At 38.0% G+C, this 18,988-nt stretch overlaps 1 protein-coding gene and 1 non-coding gene across 2 annotated transcripts in view; both read right to left on the reverse strand.

Annotated features, from left to right (window-relative positions):
* Positions 1-6,506: 6,506 nt before the first annotated feature.
* On the reverse strand, positions 6,507-6,578 carry Smp_tRNA_02391_Pseudo_CGA.1.1. Its single transcript has one exon. It is a non-coding gene (tRNA).
* A 9,651-nt stretch (positions 6,579-16,229) lies between these two features.
* Smp_208030 (hypothetical protein) overlaps positions 16,230-18,988 on the reverse strand; it is a gene marked incomplete at both ends in the record, with an annotated part of 104,256 nt that continues 101,497 nt past the window's right edge. The window contains 2 exons of the mRNA XM_018796422.1: positions 16,230-16,313; positions 17,836-17,965. Coding sequence (XP_018650636.1) covers positions 16,230-16,313; positions 17,836-17,965 — 214 coding nt within the window. The remainder of the gene's footprint in view (positions 16,314-17,835; positions 17,966-18,988) is intronic.

The following is an 18,988-nucleotide window of genomic DNA, read 5'->3' on the forward strand; positions in this document are numbered from 1 at the left end:
CTCCACAATCAAACCATCCAGTTCAGAGAACAAAACTTCATCATAATCATCTATCTGAGCTACACATCTTCTCCACCAATGGTTCTTTAGCTAAAGTAACTTCTTTTTCCAAGTTAACTGTTCTTAGAAATGAAATAAATAAACAACTATCATATGTTTAATTGTGACTAACTTCATGATAAATTCGAGAAATTCTAATGAGAATCCATAATTTATTTAAGCAAAGATGGATAGTGACTAGAAGTGGAATCCAGGATGCGCGCCACTTCGTCCTATTTGGGACTCGTCAGCTGGATTTACCTGCGTCTCAGAGTTGATGTTCACTCTGGGACTGGAACCCAGTACCTTTCGCTCCAAACGCCATCGCGTTATCCACTCGGCCACTGAGTCCTGATAGCCACGAAACGCGCGTCCTGAATTTCACTACTAGCCACCATCCTTCTTTGCTTACCATGCTTGTGAATTTAGGCTATATCGAAACAATACGCATAGTATGTACATATGCCAATTAGAGACTGACCAGTTGCAGTCCTAAAAACATCAGTGGGAAGATCCAAACAAATGATACTAAGTAAATTTCATAATTTGTTTAGTTTGGCGGTGTTGTAATTAAGACAACTTAGGCTAATAATGCTGAATGGTCATCATATAATGCCACAATTTAGTTCAAGTTCAGAATGTACTCTAAATTATAATGAAATAGCCTGAATGTTACTCAGATGAGTCAATACCATAGTATACATTGATGATGATGTCATGGATACGAATATCAAACGTTGCCCTAGTAACAGAATGAATAAGTACTTTCAATAAAGTCAAGCCATATCATAATCAAACAGAACTATAACAATATTTGTTACGTCCTTGAATCTGTCTACCCACTTTCGTGCCGACGAGAACTTGTCTAATGTAGATTAAGACCTTGACGCGATAGGCTGACTGGCTTAACCTTGAGGCCAGTATACGTGAGTTCGAAGTGGGAGTAGAGAGACGAAAACTATTCTATCCCTGATTGGCTGACAAGCACGCGCGCTCAAGACAAGGACAACTGGAACACTCATCGCTTTATTCCAATCCCCATCTGGCACCCGAATTCTGAATTCAGATTAGTGTAAAAAGATACATAAATAATTTAAATGTCTAACTCGATCACAACGTACAACAATTAGGAAAATACAATTATGTCCAAAACTGGGGGATAAGAGTAGAAAATATGGTACAAAAGGTTACGTCTAAATTACAATAGCTTTGGAATTGAAAATGCTATGCCAGTGAATCATAAATCAAACAAAAGCCTATGATCTGTAGAATAGACTAGGGACAAGCTTTGAATTAAATGTATTGACGTCCCCAAAAATAGCTTCCGTAGTTTGTTAAAGTTTTTTTTGTTTCGCGCTTCACATCAATATTAAACTGTATTCATTTATAACATTCATTTATTAAATCTAAATATTTCAATTATCTAGTTAATATCAAAACCAAAACATTCACATGTAGGTCTGTATTATTAAGGATACCAATGAATAAGAATTAATCTCCACATCACCATGGTAACGGGAAACTCATTTCATTTAAACGACAAAATAATTGAACAATACGAATATATACACAAATAAGTAAATAAGTAGTACATGGAAACATGAATAAAATAAAATAAATAGGCGTATCCAAAAACCTTTTATTTTTAAACATTGTTTACCGCAGTTATTAAAAGCTTATTAATTAAAATGATAATGATTATCAGAAAGGGTATTGTGTGGATATTTCAGTATTTTCATAGTTGAAAGCATGAGTCAAATTAAAGCTAGACCAACCATGGAAAACCTGGAAGCACTGGACGGCTGTTTCATTCTATCGTGGGACTCGTCAACAGTGCGCATCCACGATATTGTCTGGCGAGATTCAAACCCAGGACCTACCAGTCTCGTGCCAAAGAACTTAACCGATAAACCACTGAGCCGACATCCGAAACGGACGTCCAGTGCTTTCAGATTTTCCATGGTGGTCTTGCTTCAATTGACTGATGCTTTCAACAATAAAATTATAATGTTAAATCAGAATGTTATTTTGATGGTATACAATTATATAAATTGAATGATTTATTTGTTCAATAAGAATTAAGCAATGATTAGTTTGCAGAACTAGTATGAATCTAATACCAATGAATTATCAGGATCAAAGAGCTCCTGGAATTAATGGTTCCTATGGTGGAAACTTAACTCCGCCTGTAGCTCCTCCAGGGGCTACTGCCGGTCCCAAGCCCGGGTAAAGGAGGAGGGTTGGGCATGGGGTTAGCGACCCCATCCCGTAGAAAATCAACTCGCTAAAAAAACGCTAACCAGAAAAAATCATTCAAACCATTCAAACTCTGCCCTGGGAGTAGAAGGAAAAATGACGTCTCATGATGAAAGCCGAGTTCCTTCGGAAGTCATGAGGCCGATGCACCTTCTTACAACCAGAGCGAAAATTTTTATAGGTACATGGAATGTCCGGACAATGTGGGAGACCGGCAGAGTCTTCCAAATTTCTGCGGAAATGAGGAAATACAACCTGGAAGTGCTTGGAATCAGTGAAACACATTGGACGCAGGTTGGACAACAACGACTGTCTTCAGGGGAACTTCTGTTATACTCCGGTCATGAAGAAGAAAATGCCCCACATACACAAGGAGTGGCACTGATGCTGTCTAGAAAAGCACAAAATGCACTTATAGGATGGGAATCTCATGGACCGAGGATCATCAAAGCCTCCTTCAAAACAAAGAGAGAGGGCATTACAATGAACATCATCCAATGCTATGCGCCGACCAACGACTACGATGAAGACGCTAAAAACCAATTCTACGATAGGCTGCAGTCAATCTTCGAGAAGTGCCCAACCAAGGACCTGACCATTCTAATGGGAGATTTCAATGCCAAGGTTGGAAAGGACAACACTGGATACGAAGACGTCATGGGACAACATGGACTGGGAGGAAGGAACGAATATGGTGAGAGATTTGCAAACCTATGTGCCTTCAATAAACTGGTCATAGGTGGCACCATATTCCCACACAAAAACATACACAAAGCCACTTGGACTTCACCGGATCACACTACACAGAATCAAATCGACCATGTCTGCATCAACAAAAAGTTCAGGAGGACGATGGAGGATGTGAGAACCAGAAGAGGAGCTGATATAGCATCCGATCACCATTTGCTGGTCGCCAAGATGAAACTAAAACTCAAGAAGCACTGGACAATGGCGCGGACAACATCACAAAAGTTTAACACGGCCTTTCTTCGAGATGCTGACAAACTCAACGAATTTAACATAGCCCTCAGCAACAGGTTCGAGGCCTTTCATGACCTACTCAATGGAGAGGGAACCACCATAGAGAGCAGCTGGAAAGGTATCAAGGAGGCAATCGTTTCAACATGTCAGGAGGTCCTGGGCCAAAAGAAGCACCATCACAAGGAATGGATCACTGTTGGTACACTGGATAAAATTGAAGCAAGGAGGAACAAGAAGGTAGCAATCAATATCAGCCGAACAAGAGCAGAAAAAGCCAAGGCACAAGCCGAATACACAGAGGCAAACAAGCAAGTGAAGAGGAGCATCAGGACCGACAAACGTAAATATGTGGAAGATTTAGCGATGACAGCGGAAAAGGCTGCAAGAGAGGGAAACATGAGACAACTGTATGATACAACAAAGAAACTTGCTGGAAATTACCGTCAACCAGAAAGACCAGTGAAAAACAAGGAAGGCAAAGTAATCAACGATATTGAAGAACAACGAAACAGGTGGGTAGAACACTTCAAGGAACTCTTGAATCGACCAGCTCCACTGAACCCACCCAACATCAAAGCAGCACCCACAGACCTCCCAATCGATATTGGCCCACCAACAATTGAAGAGATCAGCATGGCCATTAGACAAATCAAGAGTGGCAAAGCAGCGGGACCAGACAACATCCCGGCAGAGGCACTGAAAGCGAATGTAACAGCAACTGCCAAGATACTCCACATCCTCTTCAGTAAGATTTGGGACGAAGAACATGTACCAACAGACTGGAAAGAAGGACTTCTCATCAAGATACCAAAGAAAGGCGATCTGAGCAAGTGCGACAACTACAGGGGCATCACTCTCCTCTCAATACCAGGAAAAGTCTTCAACAGAGTATTGTTAAACAGGATGAAGGATTCCGTGGACGCTCAACTTCGAGATCAACAAGCTGGATTTCGTAAGGATAGATCGTGCACAGATCAAATCGCAACTCTACGTATCATTGTGGAACAATCAATCGAATGGAATTCATCACTGTACATCAACTTCATCGACTACGAGAAGGCATTTGATAGCGTGGACAGGACGACACTATGGAAGCTTCTTCGACACTACGGCGTGCCTGAGAAGATAGTCAACATCATACGGAACTCCTATGATGGACTAAACTGCCAAATCGTCCACGGAGGACAACTCACCGACTCGTTCGAGGTAAAGACCGGTGTTAGGCAAGGTTGCCTACTCTCACCCTTTCTCTTTCTCCTGGTGATCGACTGGATTATGAAGACGTCAACATCTGGAGGAATGCACGGGATACAGTGGACAGGCAGGATGCAGCTTGACGATTTAGACTTCGCGGATGATCTGGCTCTTCTATCACAAACGCAACAACAAATGCAGGAGAAAACGACCAGTGTAGCAGCAGCCTCAGCAGCAGTAGGTCTCAATATAAACAAAGGGAAAAGCAAGACTCTCCGATACAATACAATATGCACCAATCCAATTACACTTGACGGAGAAGCTTTGGAGGATGTGGAAATCTTTACATATCTGGGCAGCATCATTGATGAACACGGTGGATCAGATGCAGATGTGAGGGCGCGGATCGGCAAAGCAAGAGCGGCATACCTACAACTGAAAAACATCTGGAGCTCAAAACAATTGTCAACCAACACCAAGGTTAGAATTTTCAATACAAATGTCAAGACAGTTCTACTGTATGGGGCAGAGACGTGGAGAACTACGAAAGCCATTATCCAGAAGATACAAGTGTTTATTAACAGCTGTCTACGCAAGATACTTCGGATCCGATGGCCAGACACTATCAGCAACAAGTTACTGTGGGAGACAACAAACCAGATTCCAGCGGAGGAAGAAATCAGGAAGAAGCGCTGGAAGTGGATTGGGCACACTTTGAGGAAATCACCCAATTGTGTCACAAGACAAGCCCTCACATGGAATCCTGAAGGTCGAAGGAGAAGAGGAAGACCAAAGAACACATTACGCCGAGAAATGGATACAGACATGAGAAGAATGAACAAGAACTGGAAAGAACTAGAAAAGAAGGCCCAGGACAGAGTGGGTTGGAGAAAGCTGGTCGGCGGCCTATGCTCCATTGGGAGTAACAGGCGTAAGTAAGTAAGTAATGGTGGAAACTTGGAGAACTACGAAAGCCATCATCCAGAAGATACAGATGTTAATCAACAGTTCACTTTTTGTTCTGGATATTACAGTATTTTCACCTTTAAAATTAAGAAATGATCTAAACAGTGCCTATCATGTACTTTAGACTCGCGCGCGAGCGTTTAAGCTCTAGACCACTTAGCTGGCATTCAAAGGTGTTAATGTCTAATTTCCATCAATCCACGATATTGCACCACTATCTACCATTGTCTTCAGTGGATATCTGCCTCATTCGCATAATTTAATTCTCATGCTACTTGGCCTGAATATTTTAATGTTAACATTTTTTAGTTATATACTGGGTGACCTAAGTCCATATATCATTGAGAATATGGTTTCCTTTGAATATATATATAAATGACATGTTGACAAGTATCCATTAACATGAAATCCATTTCCAAGATATCAAACAGATAGTTGATTAGTCATAATGTTTCTACACAATATATTATATATACTTGTAAGAGATATTATATCCTACTAATTGATGACATTAAAACTGACTAATAAATAGTCACATACCCACTGATACTAGAGAACGGTGAATATAAGTAAAAAAAGACGACTGCATTGTCCAAAAAGCCGTAATCTGAAAGTTCACTGACACCTTACTATACATTCTAAGAGAGCAGTTCATCTTACATTTCACTTATTAACCATTTAAATAAGAGAATACATTATCATATCAAATCATATTGTCTATAATTATTAATCGTTTTTCTTAGCGAGTTGGTTTTCTACGGGATGGGGTCGCTAACCCCATGACCAACCCTCTTCCTTTACCCGGGCTTGGTACAGGCAGTAGCCCCCGGAGGAGCTACGGGCGGCTTCACAAGACAAGCCCTCACATGGAATCCTGAAGGCCAAAAGAGAATTGGAAGACCAAAGAACACATTACACCGAGAAAAAGAGACAGACATGAGAAGAATAAACAAAAACTGGATAGAACTAGAAAAGAAGGCCCAGGACAGAGTGTGTTGGAGAATGCTGGTCGGCGGCCTATGCTCCATAGGGAGTAACAGGGACTCCTCAGCAGTGCGCATCCACGAACCCACTCTCGCGGGATTTGAACCCAGGACCTACCAGTTTCGAGCCGAAGCCCTTAACCGATAGACCACTGAGCTGGCATCCAACGGTGTTAATGATCAGAAGGGGTTTGTGGAGTGCTCTAGCGCGAGACTGATAGGTCCTGGGTTCAAATCTCGCGTGGCTAGGTCGTGGATGAGCACTGCTCAGGAGTCCGGCAATAGGACGAATTGGCCGTCCAGTGCTTTCAAGTTCTCCTTGGTGTTCTAGCTTTAATTGGCTCACGCTTTCAACTATAATTGTTAAACCTAAACGCAAGTAGTTAATATACATTCAACTAAACAGATTACATCTATATCCTATACAATTACATATTATCAGTAGTAAAGCATAATTGTATAGAAATTCTGTATCTTGTTTTTCATATAAAAGTAATTGAACTAGTCCGGAAATGAGATAAAAGTAAAAAAAGAAGAAGATTGTACATATCAGTTTATCTAAAATATGATTGATTTAAAGCCTTAACAACAACATAGATAATGTGTGTTAAAGTAACAATGGAGAGCGTATTCAAGTTTTCCTTTTTTGATCATTGTTATACGGTTGAAATCATGAGTCAATTGAAGCTAGACCAACCATGGAAAACCTGGAAGCACTGGACGGACATTTCGTCCCTAGTGCGAGACTCATCAGCTTCCCACTCAAAATACTCTCACATCGAAACGCGTATACAGTCACTGTCAGAGATGTCATATTCATTGCCTTCTCGAGGCATTATCGTTGTTTACGAAATTAAGAGGATGAAAAACGAATGTTCTCAGCTTTAACCGGGTTGATTGATATAGAAAATCCACCTAGGAAAACCCTGATTCGATACCCATGGTGCACATGGGCTATAGGATCCTAGAGAAACAAATGACGTATGGACTAATTATTGGTCACCAGCTACCATGAGACTATCTTCTGATGTTGCTCCACTGCCTTGTGAGTCAAACCTTTAGGTCGAAGGTTCCGGATATGTCTCACTAAGAAAACTACCTAGTTCAGTTTAGGCACCCGGGTAGTATGACAATACACACACAAATCAAGTAACTTGTATGGTGCATATGTATTCGGTGTCCCGGCAAATTCAATTTGCCCAATAAATTATGATATCAAAATCTCAAGTTATATAATTGAAGAAAAAGTAGACCAGAATTTCGTCTTGATTAATACTCAACAGTATGGTAAATCGGAAATCCTTGGTTAAGACTACCGATTGACTTAGCTCAATAGTAGCATGTAGTATCTGTTGTTATGTTAAGCCCATATACTTTATTCTAGCTACTGGCCAAGCCAATTTACCTATACATTGAGTCATATTTTGATCTTGTTAATTATTCGCTTATTAACCTTGACTACTTTTTATATGAGCGTATATGTGTACACTTCGTATCTTATTCATCATGTCTGTCATTCATTTTTGTCTGATTATAAATATTGAGTAATGCTTGGTCATAGCGAGTTGACTTCCCAGCCATCTCCAATACGCATTATTTTCGCTTCGCTCTCGAGTTGGCTTCCCAGCCATCTCCAATACGCATTATCTTTCGCCTCGCTCTCGAGTTGGCTTCCCAGCCATCTTCAATGCGCATCATTTATGCTTCGTTCCGCTCTCATCTGTTTGCTTCATCAATCTGATTCTCTGACCAGATCAATGAGTGTAGAAAATATTCGTATTCTAAATCCATTCTCGTATTTGACGTATTCAACTCCGTTGTTCACCAACGCGGATAAAGTTATTTATTACATACGAGAATAGACAGTACGTACGATCAAAAAGGAATCAGATTTACGCCACAACATAACTGGCGATCCCGACTTACGAACGCGAAAACATAACTTTGTTCGATTAGTGATTCGACTGCGTAAATGTCATAGTTTAATGTCAACGCGAACAAAAATAATAATTCCACGTTAGATGATGATATGACATTATTGTAATAATGAGCATATGATGATTATTCGGATCATAATGGAATATGTCGTCGGCGGTTCCATTTTTGATTTGTGTTCGCTCGTTGCGGTCGCCAATTATGTAATGAGTTCGTACGCCGAGGTTGTCAATTCTGGTCCGTGTTCGTTCAGCGAGGCATCCAATTCTGTTGCGTGTTTGCATGTCGGGCTTACAAGATCTGTTGCGGCGTACTCGTTCGGCGAGGTATCCAATTCTGTAGCGTCGTGCTCGCACGGCGAGGCAACCAATTATATTGCGTCGTGCTCGTTCGGCGAGGCAACCAATTATATTGCGTCCTGCTCGTTCGGCGAGGTATCCAATTCTGTAGCGTCGTGCTCGTACGGCGAGGCCTCCAATTCTGTAGTGCCGCGATTCGTTATTCGTTCGTTTCGATAATCGATATAATTCTAATCTTAACGGCGCGTAAAATCAGAAGACAAAGGATAGCAGCAACTACAGTTTATTGTCGAATAACTCAGGTGAGAAAGTTAGCAACACCTGAGCGAATAATAACGAGCGAGTGAACAGGCGAATAAGCGAAGGAAGTGAACGAGGCGAAAGATGATGCGTATTGGAGATGGCTGGGAAGCCAACTCGAGAGCGAAACAAAAATAATGCGTATTGGAGATGGCTGGGAAGCCAACACGAGAGCGAAGCGAAAGATAATGCGTATTGGAGATGGCTGGGATGCCAACTCGATTTAAGCAAGCGTTAGTCAACATTTATAGTCAGGCAAAAATGAGTGACAGACATATGATGAATAAGATACGAAGTGTGCACACATATACGCTCGTATAAAAAGTACTCAAGGTTAATAAGCAAATGATTAACAAGATCAAAAGATGACTCAATCTACAGGCGAAATGGCTTGGCCAGAAGCTAGAATAAAGTATATAGGCTTAACATAACAACAGATACTACAAGCATATCAGATTATGAAGCTATATGATACAAATTCTAATCCTACAAGGAGTATTAGCCCCCCTTCACCGCCCTTACCTTGAGATTATATCTATCTCTTCCTGATGTGTCCAAACTGATATGAAATATAGTTTGAGAACTTTATTTACTGACCAACTTCAATCATTTGACAGTTCAAATAACTCACACAGGTTACAACAAACATTATTCAATGAATAACATAATATAAATGGGTAGGATTATAGAAAGAGGTCAAAATGATGGATTAATTCAAGTCAGTTTATCTTTACGACAAACTACAGAGATATCAAAGTGTTGTGAAGGTTCTTTTCAGAAAAAAATTGATTGTATCTACTTTCAGTTCAATTGTCAGCTTCATAATTTATGAATGATTCGTACCAAAATAAGTTTTAGTAGCCAAGATCTGCTTGAAGATATGATCAATGACTTTCAATTCTACACGTTATTTAAAGGAGCACTAATAAACGAAACATTCAGGATTCATATGTCGATCAAAAGCTTAACAATATCCATAACCCCGTACTGATAATTATCATGTGCTCACTAGTAACAAGATTTGTGAGGGAATTCTCGCAGTTCTATTGAGAAGCCGTTGTACAGTGAAAGTAATTCATGTCAGGTAGAGATAAGTATCTACCTCAGACAATAGAAGATGGTCGCGCAATTTCTTGAATTAGTTGAAGTGAAACATTAACATCGCTGGATGCCGGCCGTCTCAGTATTTTAGAGGTTAGGCGCTCGCGCACGAGACCGAAGGTCCTGGGTTCGAATCCTTTTGGTCCGGAGTTGCGGATACGCACTGCTGAGGAGTGCCATACTTAAACGAAACAGCCGTCAAGTGCTTTCAGGTTACCAATGGTTGTCTAATATTAATCGATTCATAATCAAAATCCGTAACCTTAACATTCTCCACAACCCCATACTGATAAAACAAAATACTGTTTTATTGTTAATAGATGGCAGGAAATTCAAATTATGAATTGAAGAAACTATATGTAAATGATTGACATACAAAATAGATAATTAATTTTCTATACATCACAAGGTGACTAACACACGAACAAACCATTCACCGTTTGATGAAACAATAATAATAATGGTAATGTTAATGGTAATTATAATAAGATGTTTATCGGCCACTTTAATTTTCTTATACCATAGCTGTTTTGACAATATTCCAATAAGTACTTACTTACTTACTTACTCCTGTTACCCCCTTCCAGTTAACATTCATCCTTTTCATATCTGCTTCTATTTCCCAACGTAATGTGTTCTTTGGCCTTCCTCTTTTCCGCTTCCCTTCCGGATTCCAAGTTAGGGATTGCCTCGTGATGCAGTTTGGTGATTTCTTTAATGTATATCCTAACCACTTCCAACATCTTTTCCTAAATTCCTCTTCAGCTGGAAGCTGGTTTTTCCTCTTCCATAAAACGTTGTTGCTGATAGTATCCAGCCAGTGAATGTTGAGGGTAGAAAGGTAGCTAGAAATATATTTGTTTGTTAGATCTCAATCAGTAGAAAATGTAAGCAATCTCTTTAGAAGAGGTTACAAAATATCAGAAGATCCTACTGTGGGAGAGAACTAACCAACTTTCAGCTGAAGAGGAAATTAAGAATAGATTTTGCAAGTGGATAAGATATGCTTTACGGAATCACCAAACTGCATCTCGACACATGTCCTAACTTGAAATCGTAAAGGTAAACAAAAAAGATGAAGACCAAAGAACACACTGAGTCGGGAATCGGAAGTAGACATGAAAATGATGAATAACAACTGGAAAGAACTGGAAACGATTGCTCAGGACAGGGTTAGATGGAGAATGCTGGTGAGCGGCCTATGCTCCTCCAGGGGAAGAAACAGGCGTAAGTAAATAAGCAACTTAGTAACTATAAAACTTTCTTCAATTACACACATCTTATAATAATAGTCATCCAACTTTGTATTAATTACCATTCATACCATATGACCAGATATACTACTGTTATTATTATTATTATTATTACTACTAGTAGTAGTAGTAGTAGTAGTAGTAGTAGTATTTACTTAATTACTTACTTACTTACTGACTTACTTACTTACTTACTTACTTACTGACTTACTTACTTACTTACTTACTTACTTACTAACCTACTTACTTACTTACTTACTCCTGTTACACCCAATGCAGCACAGGCCGCCGACCAGCATTCTGCAACACAATCTGTCCTCACCCTTCCTTTCTAGTTCTTCATTCTTCTCATATCTGTCCACATTTCTCGATGTATTTTGTTATTTGGTCTTCCACTTCTTCTTCGGCCTTCAGAATTCCATATGAGGGCTTGTTTTGTGATGCAGTTGGGTGATTTCCTCAATGTGTGTCCTATCCACTTCCAACGCTTCTTCCTGATATCTTCCTTCGCTGAAATATGGTTTGTTCTCTCCCACAGTAGGTTGTTGCTGATAGTGTCTGGTCAACGGATCCAAATTATCTTGTGTAGACAACTGTTGTTAAACACCTGCATCTTCTGAATGATGGCTTTCGTAGTTCTCCACGTCTCCGCCCCATACAGTAGAACTGTCTCGACATTTGTATTGAAAATTCTGATCTTGGTGTTGGTTGGCAGACAATTGTCTTGAGTTCCAGATGTTCTTCAGTTGTAAATATGATGTTCTCGCTTTGCTGATCCGCGCTTTCACATCTTATTGTTAATAATAGGAACTGAAACTGATCAGTCTCTATCATTTTCTATGCGTATCTTAAGATGAATACTTTTATTTAATGATTTAGTTGCAAGTTTTGGTAAATTTCAACCTGCGACCAAATAGTAGTATCAAGGTGATCAACTAAGGATATCAGTATGTTAATAGAGAATGAGAATTTGGAGGTTCTTGATAGTAAATATGACAAAAGACAAACATACTTCATGCAAGTTATAGGTTATCTAGACCTAGTATATTAGTGGAAAACACTTTGAAGTTTGGAAAGGAAACTGTTGAGTTGAGTTTCAGTATGAAAACGGAGATAAAAGCATATCCAGATGACAAATCTTAAATAAGACGGAATGTATTCACTAGATTCTATTGATTATTAAAATTTATACATTGTAAGTTGTTTGTAGTTTCCATTTTCTAGTTTTTGACATTCGGAACCATGTTGATTTCTTAAGCATTGTAAGCAAAGATGGATAGTGGCTAGCGGTGGAATCCAGGACGTGCGCCACTTCGTCTTATTTGGGACTCGTCAGATGCATGTATCTGCATCTCAGAGTTGATGTTTACTCTGGGACTCGAACCCAGTACCTTTCACTTCAAACGCCATCGCGTTCTGTTGGCATATGAGCATTTTGAGAGTCAATCTAAAGAAAACTACTTAGTGTGAAAAGATTGTTTAGATTTTTTAACAGTGCTATCAAAGATATGCTTCCTGTTTCATTTATCGCCTATCAACTGTACTTAAATGAATCTCAGTGTTTGTTTTTAGTATAAAACTGATCTTTTAGTCTCTAGTAGATACTATACACATTGGAGTTTTTTCTGGTTAGCGTATTTTTAGCGAGTTGGTTTTCTACTGTATGGGGCGAAGACGTGGAGAACTACGAAAGCCATCATTCAGAAGATGCAGGTGTTTAACAACAGTTGTTTACACAAGATACTTTGGATCCGTTGACCAGACACTATCAGCAACAACCTACTGTGGGAGAGAACAAACCATATTTCAGCGAAGGAAGATATCAGGAAGAAGCGTTGGAAGTGGATAGGACACACATTGAGGAAATCACCCAACTGCATCACAAAACAAGCCCTCATATGGAATTCTGAAGGCCGAAGAAGAAGTGGAAGACCAAATAACAAAATACATCGAGAAATGTGGACAGATATGAGAAGAATGAAGAACTAGAAAGGAAGGGTGAGGACAGATTGTGTTGCAGAATGCTGGTCGGCGGCCTGTGCTGCATTGGGAGTAACAGACGTAAGCAAGTAAGTAAGTACACACATTGGCGCTGATCTCAATGCTCAAGTATTTCTGCTCATAAATCCTTGATATTATTCAAACTGATCCTATCAAAAGAGACGCGCAGTGAGATGTTGCAGAATATTTATTATTTATAAGGATGATATTACTGAAATGGTATTATTAGAACTGACCATTTTAATGATAAAGCTACTGTAGCTAATGAGAACACAAACGGGAACAACCAAATGTATTTGGACACAAAATTACAAGACATCTTAGTAAAATCTGAGAACTATACAGTAAATTCTTCATCTGTAAGATGTCAATCAATCGTCTCAAACTTGATTGTCCCTTCGTTTCCAAACCAATCATTGTTTATGCTCGTTCTCTTTTCTTGGATGTTTTAAATTTTCTGTCACCATGTATTTTACTTTCAATTGATGATACATACTACTTATATCTATCGACATCAGTAGCACTCACCACACTACCACTGTTTTGTCGAGAATGATAACTTTAAAATATTGAGTTGGAATTCATATAATCAACATTTCTGAGTTCAGTATATGCATGATATGGTTTGCTGCCCTGTAGAGTTCACATTTTCTCGAGAATTCCACATTTACTCACCTTTAGTAAGATTGTTTTGATGATTATTATTCAAGCATGGAGGTTCGACATAAAACCACTATATTTTACCAATATACCGAGAAGCTTTTACTGCAGTCAAATATGAAGCATTGAATAAAGCAAATATTATTATTATTATTTTCAGTATGGGACTGTGGAAATTGTTGAACTTCATTGGAATCATAAGCCAACAAATGTTAGATCCCCATTAAAAACTTGAAACTCTTCAACAGTGCACACCTATGATGTCGCACGCGGGAGTTCAATCCAGCACCTTCGATCTTAGGTGTAAATTCTCAACCCATATACCATTTAGTTATCAACCAACAATGTTAATGTCTAACCTGAACTTATTATCATTATTCCTTTATTGTTTTCCTTTGATTTCTAACCAATCACAGATTATTCCAAATGAATTATCATACATTATAAATAAAGATGGATAAAGACTACTACTGGAATTCAGGACAAGCGTTTCATCTTATTTTTTGGGACTCGTTAGCTGGATTTAACTGCATTTGATATTCACGCTAGGATTCAACCTCCGTACAATTCACTTCAGACACCATCACGTTGTCTACTTAACTACTGAGTCCTGATGGACAGTTACATGTACAATGCAGTAAATTTGAAATTCACTTGGTATTGTTTACTTGAATCATTGTTATATCCCGTGAAAGATTTATGAATAGTAAGTTTGAGAACTATTCATGGACCAATACGATATGTATATTTCCTATCAGATAATTGTTGACTAACTAAATTATACATATTCCTGTCCCTCTTATTGTAAGCTTTATTGTGACCTATAGACTATTATTATACGGTTTATCATTCTTGAGTTATGCCTTGTCTATCAATTACTATCTCCCCTATTAACAGCCACATTTGACTAAGTCTTGTACAAAATGTTATTTTCTATTTTAAGGTACGATGTGGTCTGTCTGGTTGGTATATAAACTCAGTATGTTTGAGAATAATGATTCATATTGCAGAGGTTGTTATTAGTGTTCTGGACTTAACTGGCTGGGCTAGGCAGAAAGCAGGACTGATAAGTGCTCAAAACTGCTCATACGGCTTTTCGTGTATCATTGCTTTTATCAATAATTCACTCCTCTCTCATTGACGAGAATCATCATGTCATATATTAAAGAGGGCACTCAGACACACGATTTAAGATCATAAAGTTTATTCAATACTTTATATAATTGAGATAATTAATCAATTGAAGCTAGACCACCATGGAAAACCTGAAAGATCTGGATGACTGTTTCATCCTATTATGGGATTCCACGATCCCGCACTCGCGTGATTCCAAATCAGGACCTATTAATCTCGCGCCCAAGCACTTAACCGATAGATCACTGAGCTGGCCGGCATCCAACGGTGTTAATGTCTAACTTCAATCAATCCAGGAAATTGAGCAACCGTCTCACGATCTCCTAACAGACCTGATTGATCTCCATTGGTTACTTCTTCTCACTAGAACTCCAAGAAACACCTCATAGAGCTAGTCACTAGTGAGTATATGATCAACTATCTAACCATAGATCATTAAAGTCCCGACTATTTATCATGATAACCAATAACACAAAAAGAACCAAAAAGTCTACTTGTATATCGAATAGTAATAATATTAATCATTATTATGTATACATATATATATATATATATATGGATGAATAATATTTATTTAATCCTAATAGGGAAAGCGGTAGAACAGTACATACCCATATTGTTATAATAATAATAATAATAATAATAATACTAATAATAATAGTAATAGTAATGGTAATAGTAATAATAGTAATGGTAATAGTAATAGTAATAATAATATTGGTAGTAATAATAATATTAATTAAGTAAACTGATAAATAATTGAATTCATGAATAAACAAAAAATTCAAATAATAATCCATTCATAATCAATAAACAAATAAATCAATAAATCAATAAAAAAAAGAAAGAAAACAAAGAGAAAAAACAAAAAAAGAAAAACAACGACGACGACAACTTTAAGTAAAATGACAATGAACTTTTGTTGTTGTTTTTTTTTATTTTCATTCATTAATTATCGATTTCTAATATGAAGGTGTGTGTGTGTGTGCGTTTATAACTATCAATGATTAATAATAATAATAATACTAAATAATCAATAATAATCAATTAAGTCATATGTGGGATTTTTCTTTTCTTTATTTTCTTTTCTCTTTTTCTTTTCTTTCTTTTCTTTTTTTCTTTCATCATTAATCGTTTATCCAGAAAATGCACGACGAATTATTCTTCGAACAAACTTGAATATAGAAAAGAAAAGGAAAATTGGAAGAAATTTTGAAATAAATAAGAAAAAAATTGTTATTTTAAACAATGATTAATAGTGGCTAGTTGTGGAATCCAAGACTTGTCATCTGGATGTACCTGCATCTCAGAGTTGATATTCACTATGAGACTCAAACCTAATACTGTTTTGCTTTAAACGTTATCACGTTATCTACTCAGCTACTGAGTCTTGATAGCCACTTGCTTGTGCAATGAGATGAAGTTTAAATTCACCTAGTATTATTTGTTTGAATCTTCCGATTGATGTTTATGTGACTGCAACTGGTCAGTTTCTTATTGGCATATGTACATACTGTGCGGATTGCCTCGATATAGCCTTATTTCACAAAACGACAAAACGCGCATCCTGGATTCTACTGCTAGCCACTATCCATCATTGCTTACAATTGTATAACAACTTATGAGAACAATGATAAACGATTCAAAGGAAATTTTCTTATCAGTAATTCCTGACATTTGATTCCCTTTTAGCAATACACCTTTTCTCATATTCCGATTGCATCATTTTTTAGTTCTTTCAAATTCATCATTTTATTTCTGACTTATTTGAACTCATATTATCTCACGTGAGGGACATGGATGTTCACTGCCGAGGGCTCCCATATTAGGACGAAACGGCCATCTAGTGCTCCCACATTTCCAATGGTGTTCTAACATTGATCAGTTTATGATCTCAATTGAGACTCAACAATCTCCGCAATCATATACTGATAACTTACATTCAGTTCATTACATAATCAACTAGATTGATTAGTTCTATAATCTTATGAACCTGTTGTTGGTCGCCGGCTACCATGCGATTGCATCTCCTAACGTCGCTCAACTGCCTTGTGAACTAGACACCAATCTTTACGTATTTAAATAGATATATGAAATCTTGATATTTCATTTCTGTTGTATCAGTTGATGAGATCATGAATCTTCATCGACTGAGATGGTTAGGCCACGTGTTACGTATGCCTGAACACTGATTACCACGACGCGCTATGCTGACTAGTATTGGCAATGGTTGGAAGAGAGTTAGAGGCGGCCAAACCAAAACGTGGCATCAGGGCTTGAAGTCACTAACTTCTAGTCTGAGCCGTGTTGGTAGATGCAGACTACTTGGTTGGGGTCCGCGTGACTATCGAAACCAATGGTTGGAGACTCTATGTGACATGGCCCAGAATCGATCACAATGGCGTCGGTGTATACACTCTTTATCTTCCCTTAAACATTGAGATTAAAATTGCTTCATGACTTTCTTCCTTCCTGTACTATATCCTTATATGCAACCTTTCTTTATATACTACCACCACTAAATTAACTATTTCTATGAATCCGGTCTTAATCTTGTTGTGCTAACGAGGTATGGCAAGTTGGACCGATGCATAAATGTGTCTCATACTGCGTTGTAGCTGACTGACTGACTGTATTTCGTTTTAGGCAGTTCACTTACGACAAATACAATCTATAATTCAAACAAATATTTGTTGCAAAAGTGTCTAAACAAACCAAAAAAAAAACACTTACACGAAGTTTTCCACGTGAAAGATCTTCAGTTACTGTTACTGTAATTGAACTATTAGCTGTTCCATAAGGATTTGTAGCTATACATGTGTACTTTCCTGAATGTTCCGGGATTAGTTGACCTCTTGCAATACTATACAGAAAGAAAAAAAAATCAAATGATTAAGAAAACAATCAAAGGAAAAACAACTTTTAATTAGATTCTTGTAGAAATCCTGAGGAAAAAAACAACCCACTGGTTGTAATCTCATTGTTGTTTCCTATCAAATGCGAACTTCACTCATGAAACCGAATGTCCTAAAGTTCGAGTCCTGCATGAGGAATTGTAAATGTACACTGCTGAGAAGTCCCATACTACGACGAAACAACCGATAAGTGCTTCCATGTTTTAAATCCTGGTCTAGCTTGAATCAACTTATGGTTACCAATGCGATAATACAAAAAATCTTGTTGAATCATAGACATTGAATATACAAAGTAGATTTCTTTTTTAGACTAGTCATGTAGAAACTAACCAGCCATTCTTACAGGAATTCCTGATCGAAATCATAATGTAATCACGACATTCCTAATCTGTTGTTTACTAACTAAAAATATCATTAGTACATCGGTCAAACATTCACTCTGTAATTTCAAAGGGAATTGAATTTCCTGGACCGTGACAGAATCATCATATCTAATTTTCATTTGTAATTTCGACCTATTTACTACTATAGTATATGAATGTGTATGCATTTCATGTTCTAATTTCTTCAATGTTGAATAGATCTTTCAGAGGCTGTAGCTCAGATGTAACGTTGAGAGACTGCAAATTTCTGTATCCAAGAGAATATCAGGCTAATATTATTCATAAAGACTTGTAAAATTTTAATAGCTGAGATCATGAATCAATTGAAGCTAGACCACCATTGGAAACCTAGAAGCATTGAACGGCCGTTTCGTCCTATTGTGGGACTCCTCAGCAGTGCGCATCCACGATCCCTCTTCGCAAGATTTGAACCAAGGACGTATCTGTTTCGAGAGCTAGTGCTCAACCTCAAGGTTTCTGGAAAGTTTTGTATTTGAGTAACATTTCAAACCATAAATCGTTCATCAGTAAAGAAATATGTTTGTAAACCAAACGAGGATGCTTATATGTGGAGGACGACAACCTTCT

The sequence above is a fragment of the Schistosoma mansoni genome, chromosome 2 (genome assembly GCF_000237925.1).
Source record: "Schistosoma mansoni strain Puerto Rico chromosome 2, complete genome".
NCBI classification, from domain to species: Eukaryota; Metazoa; Platyhelminthes; class Trematoda; order Strigeidida; family Schistosomatidae; genus Schistosoma; species Schistosoma mansoni.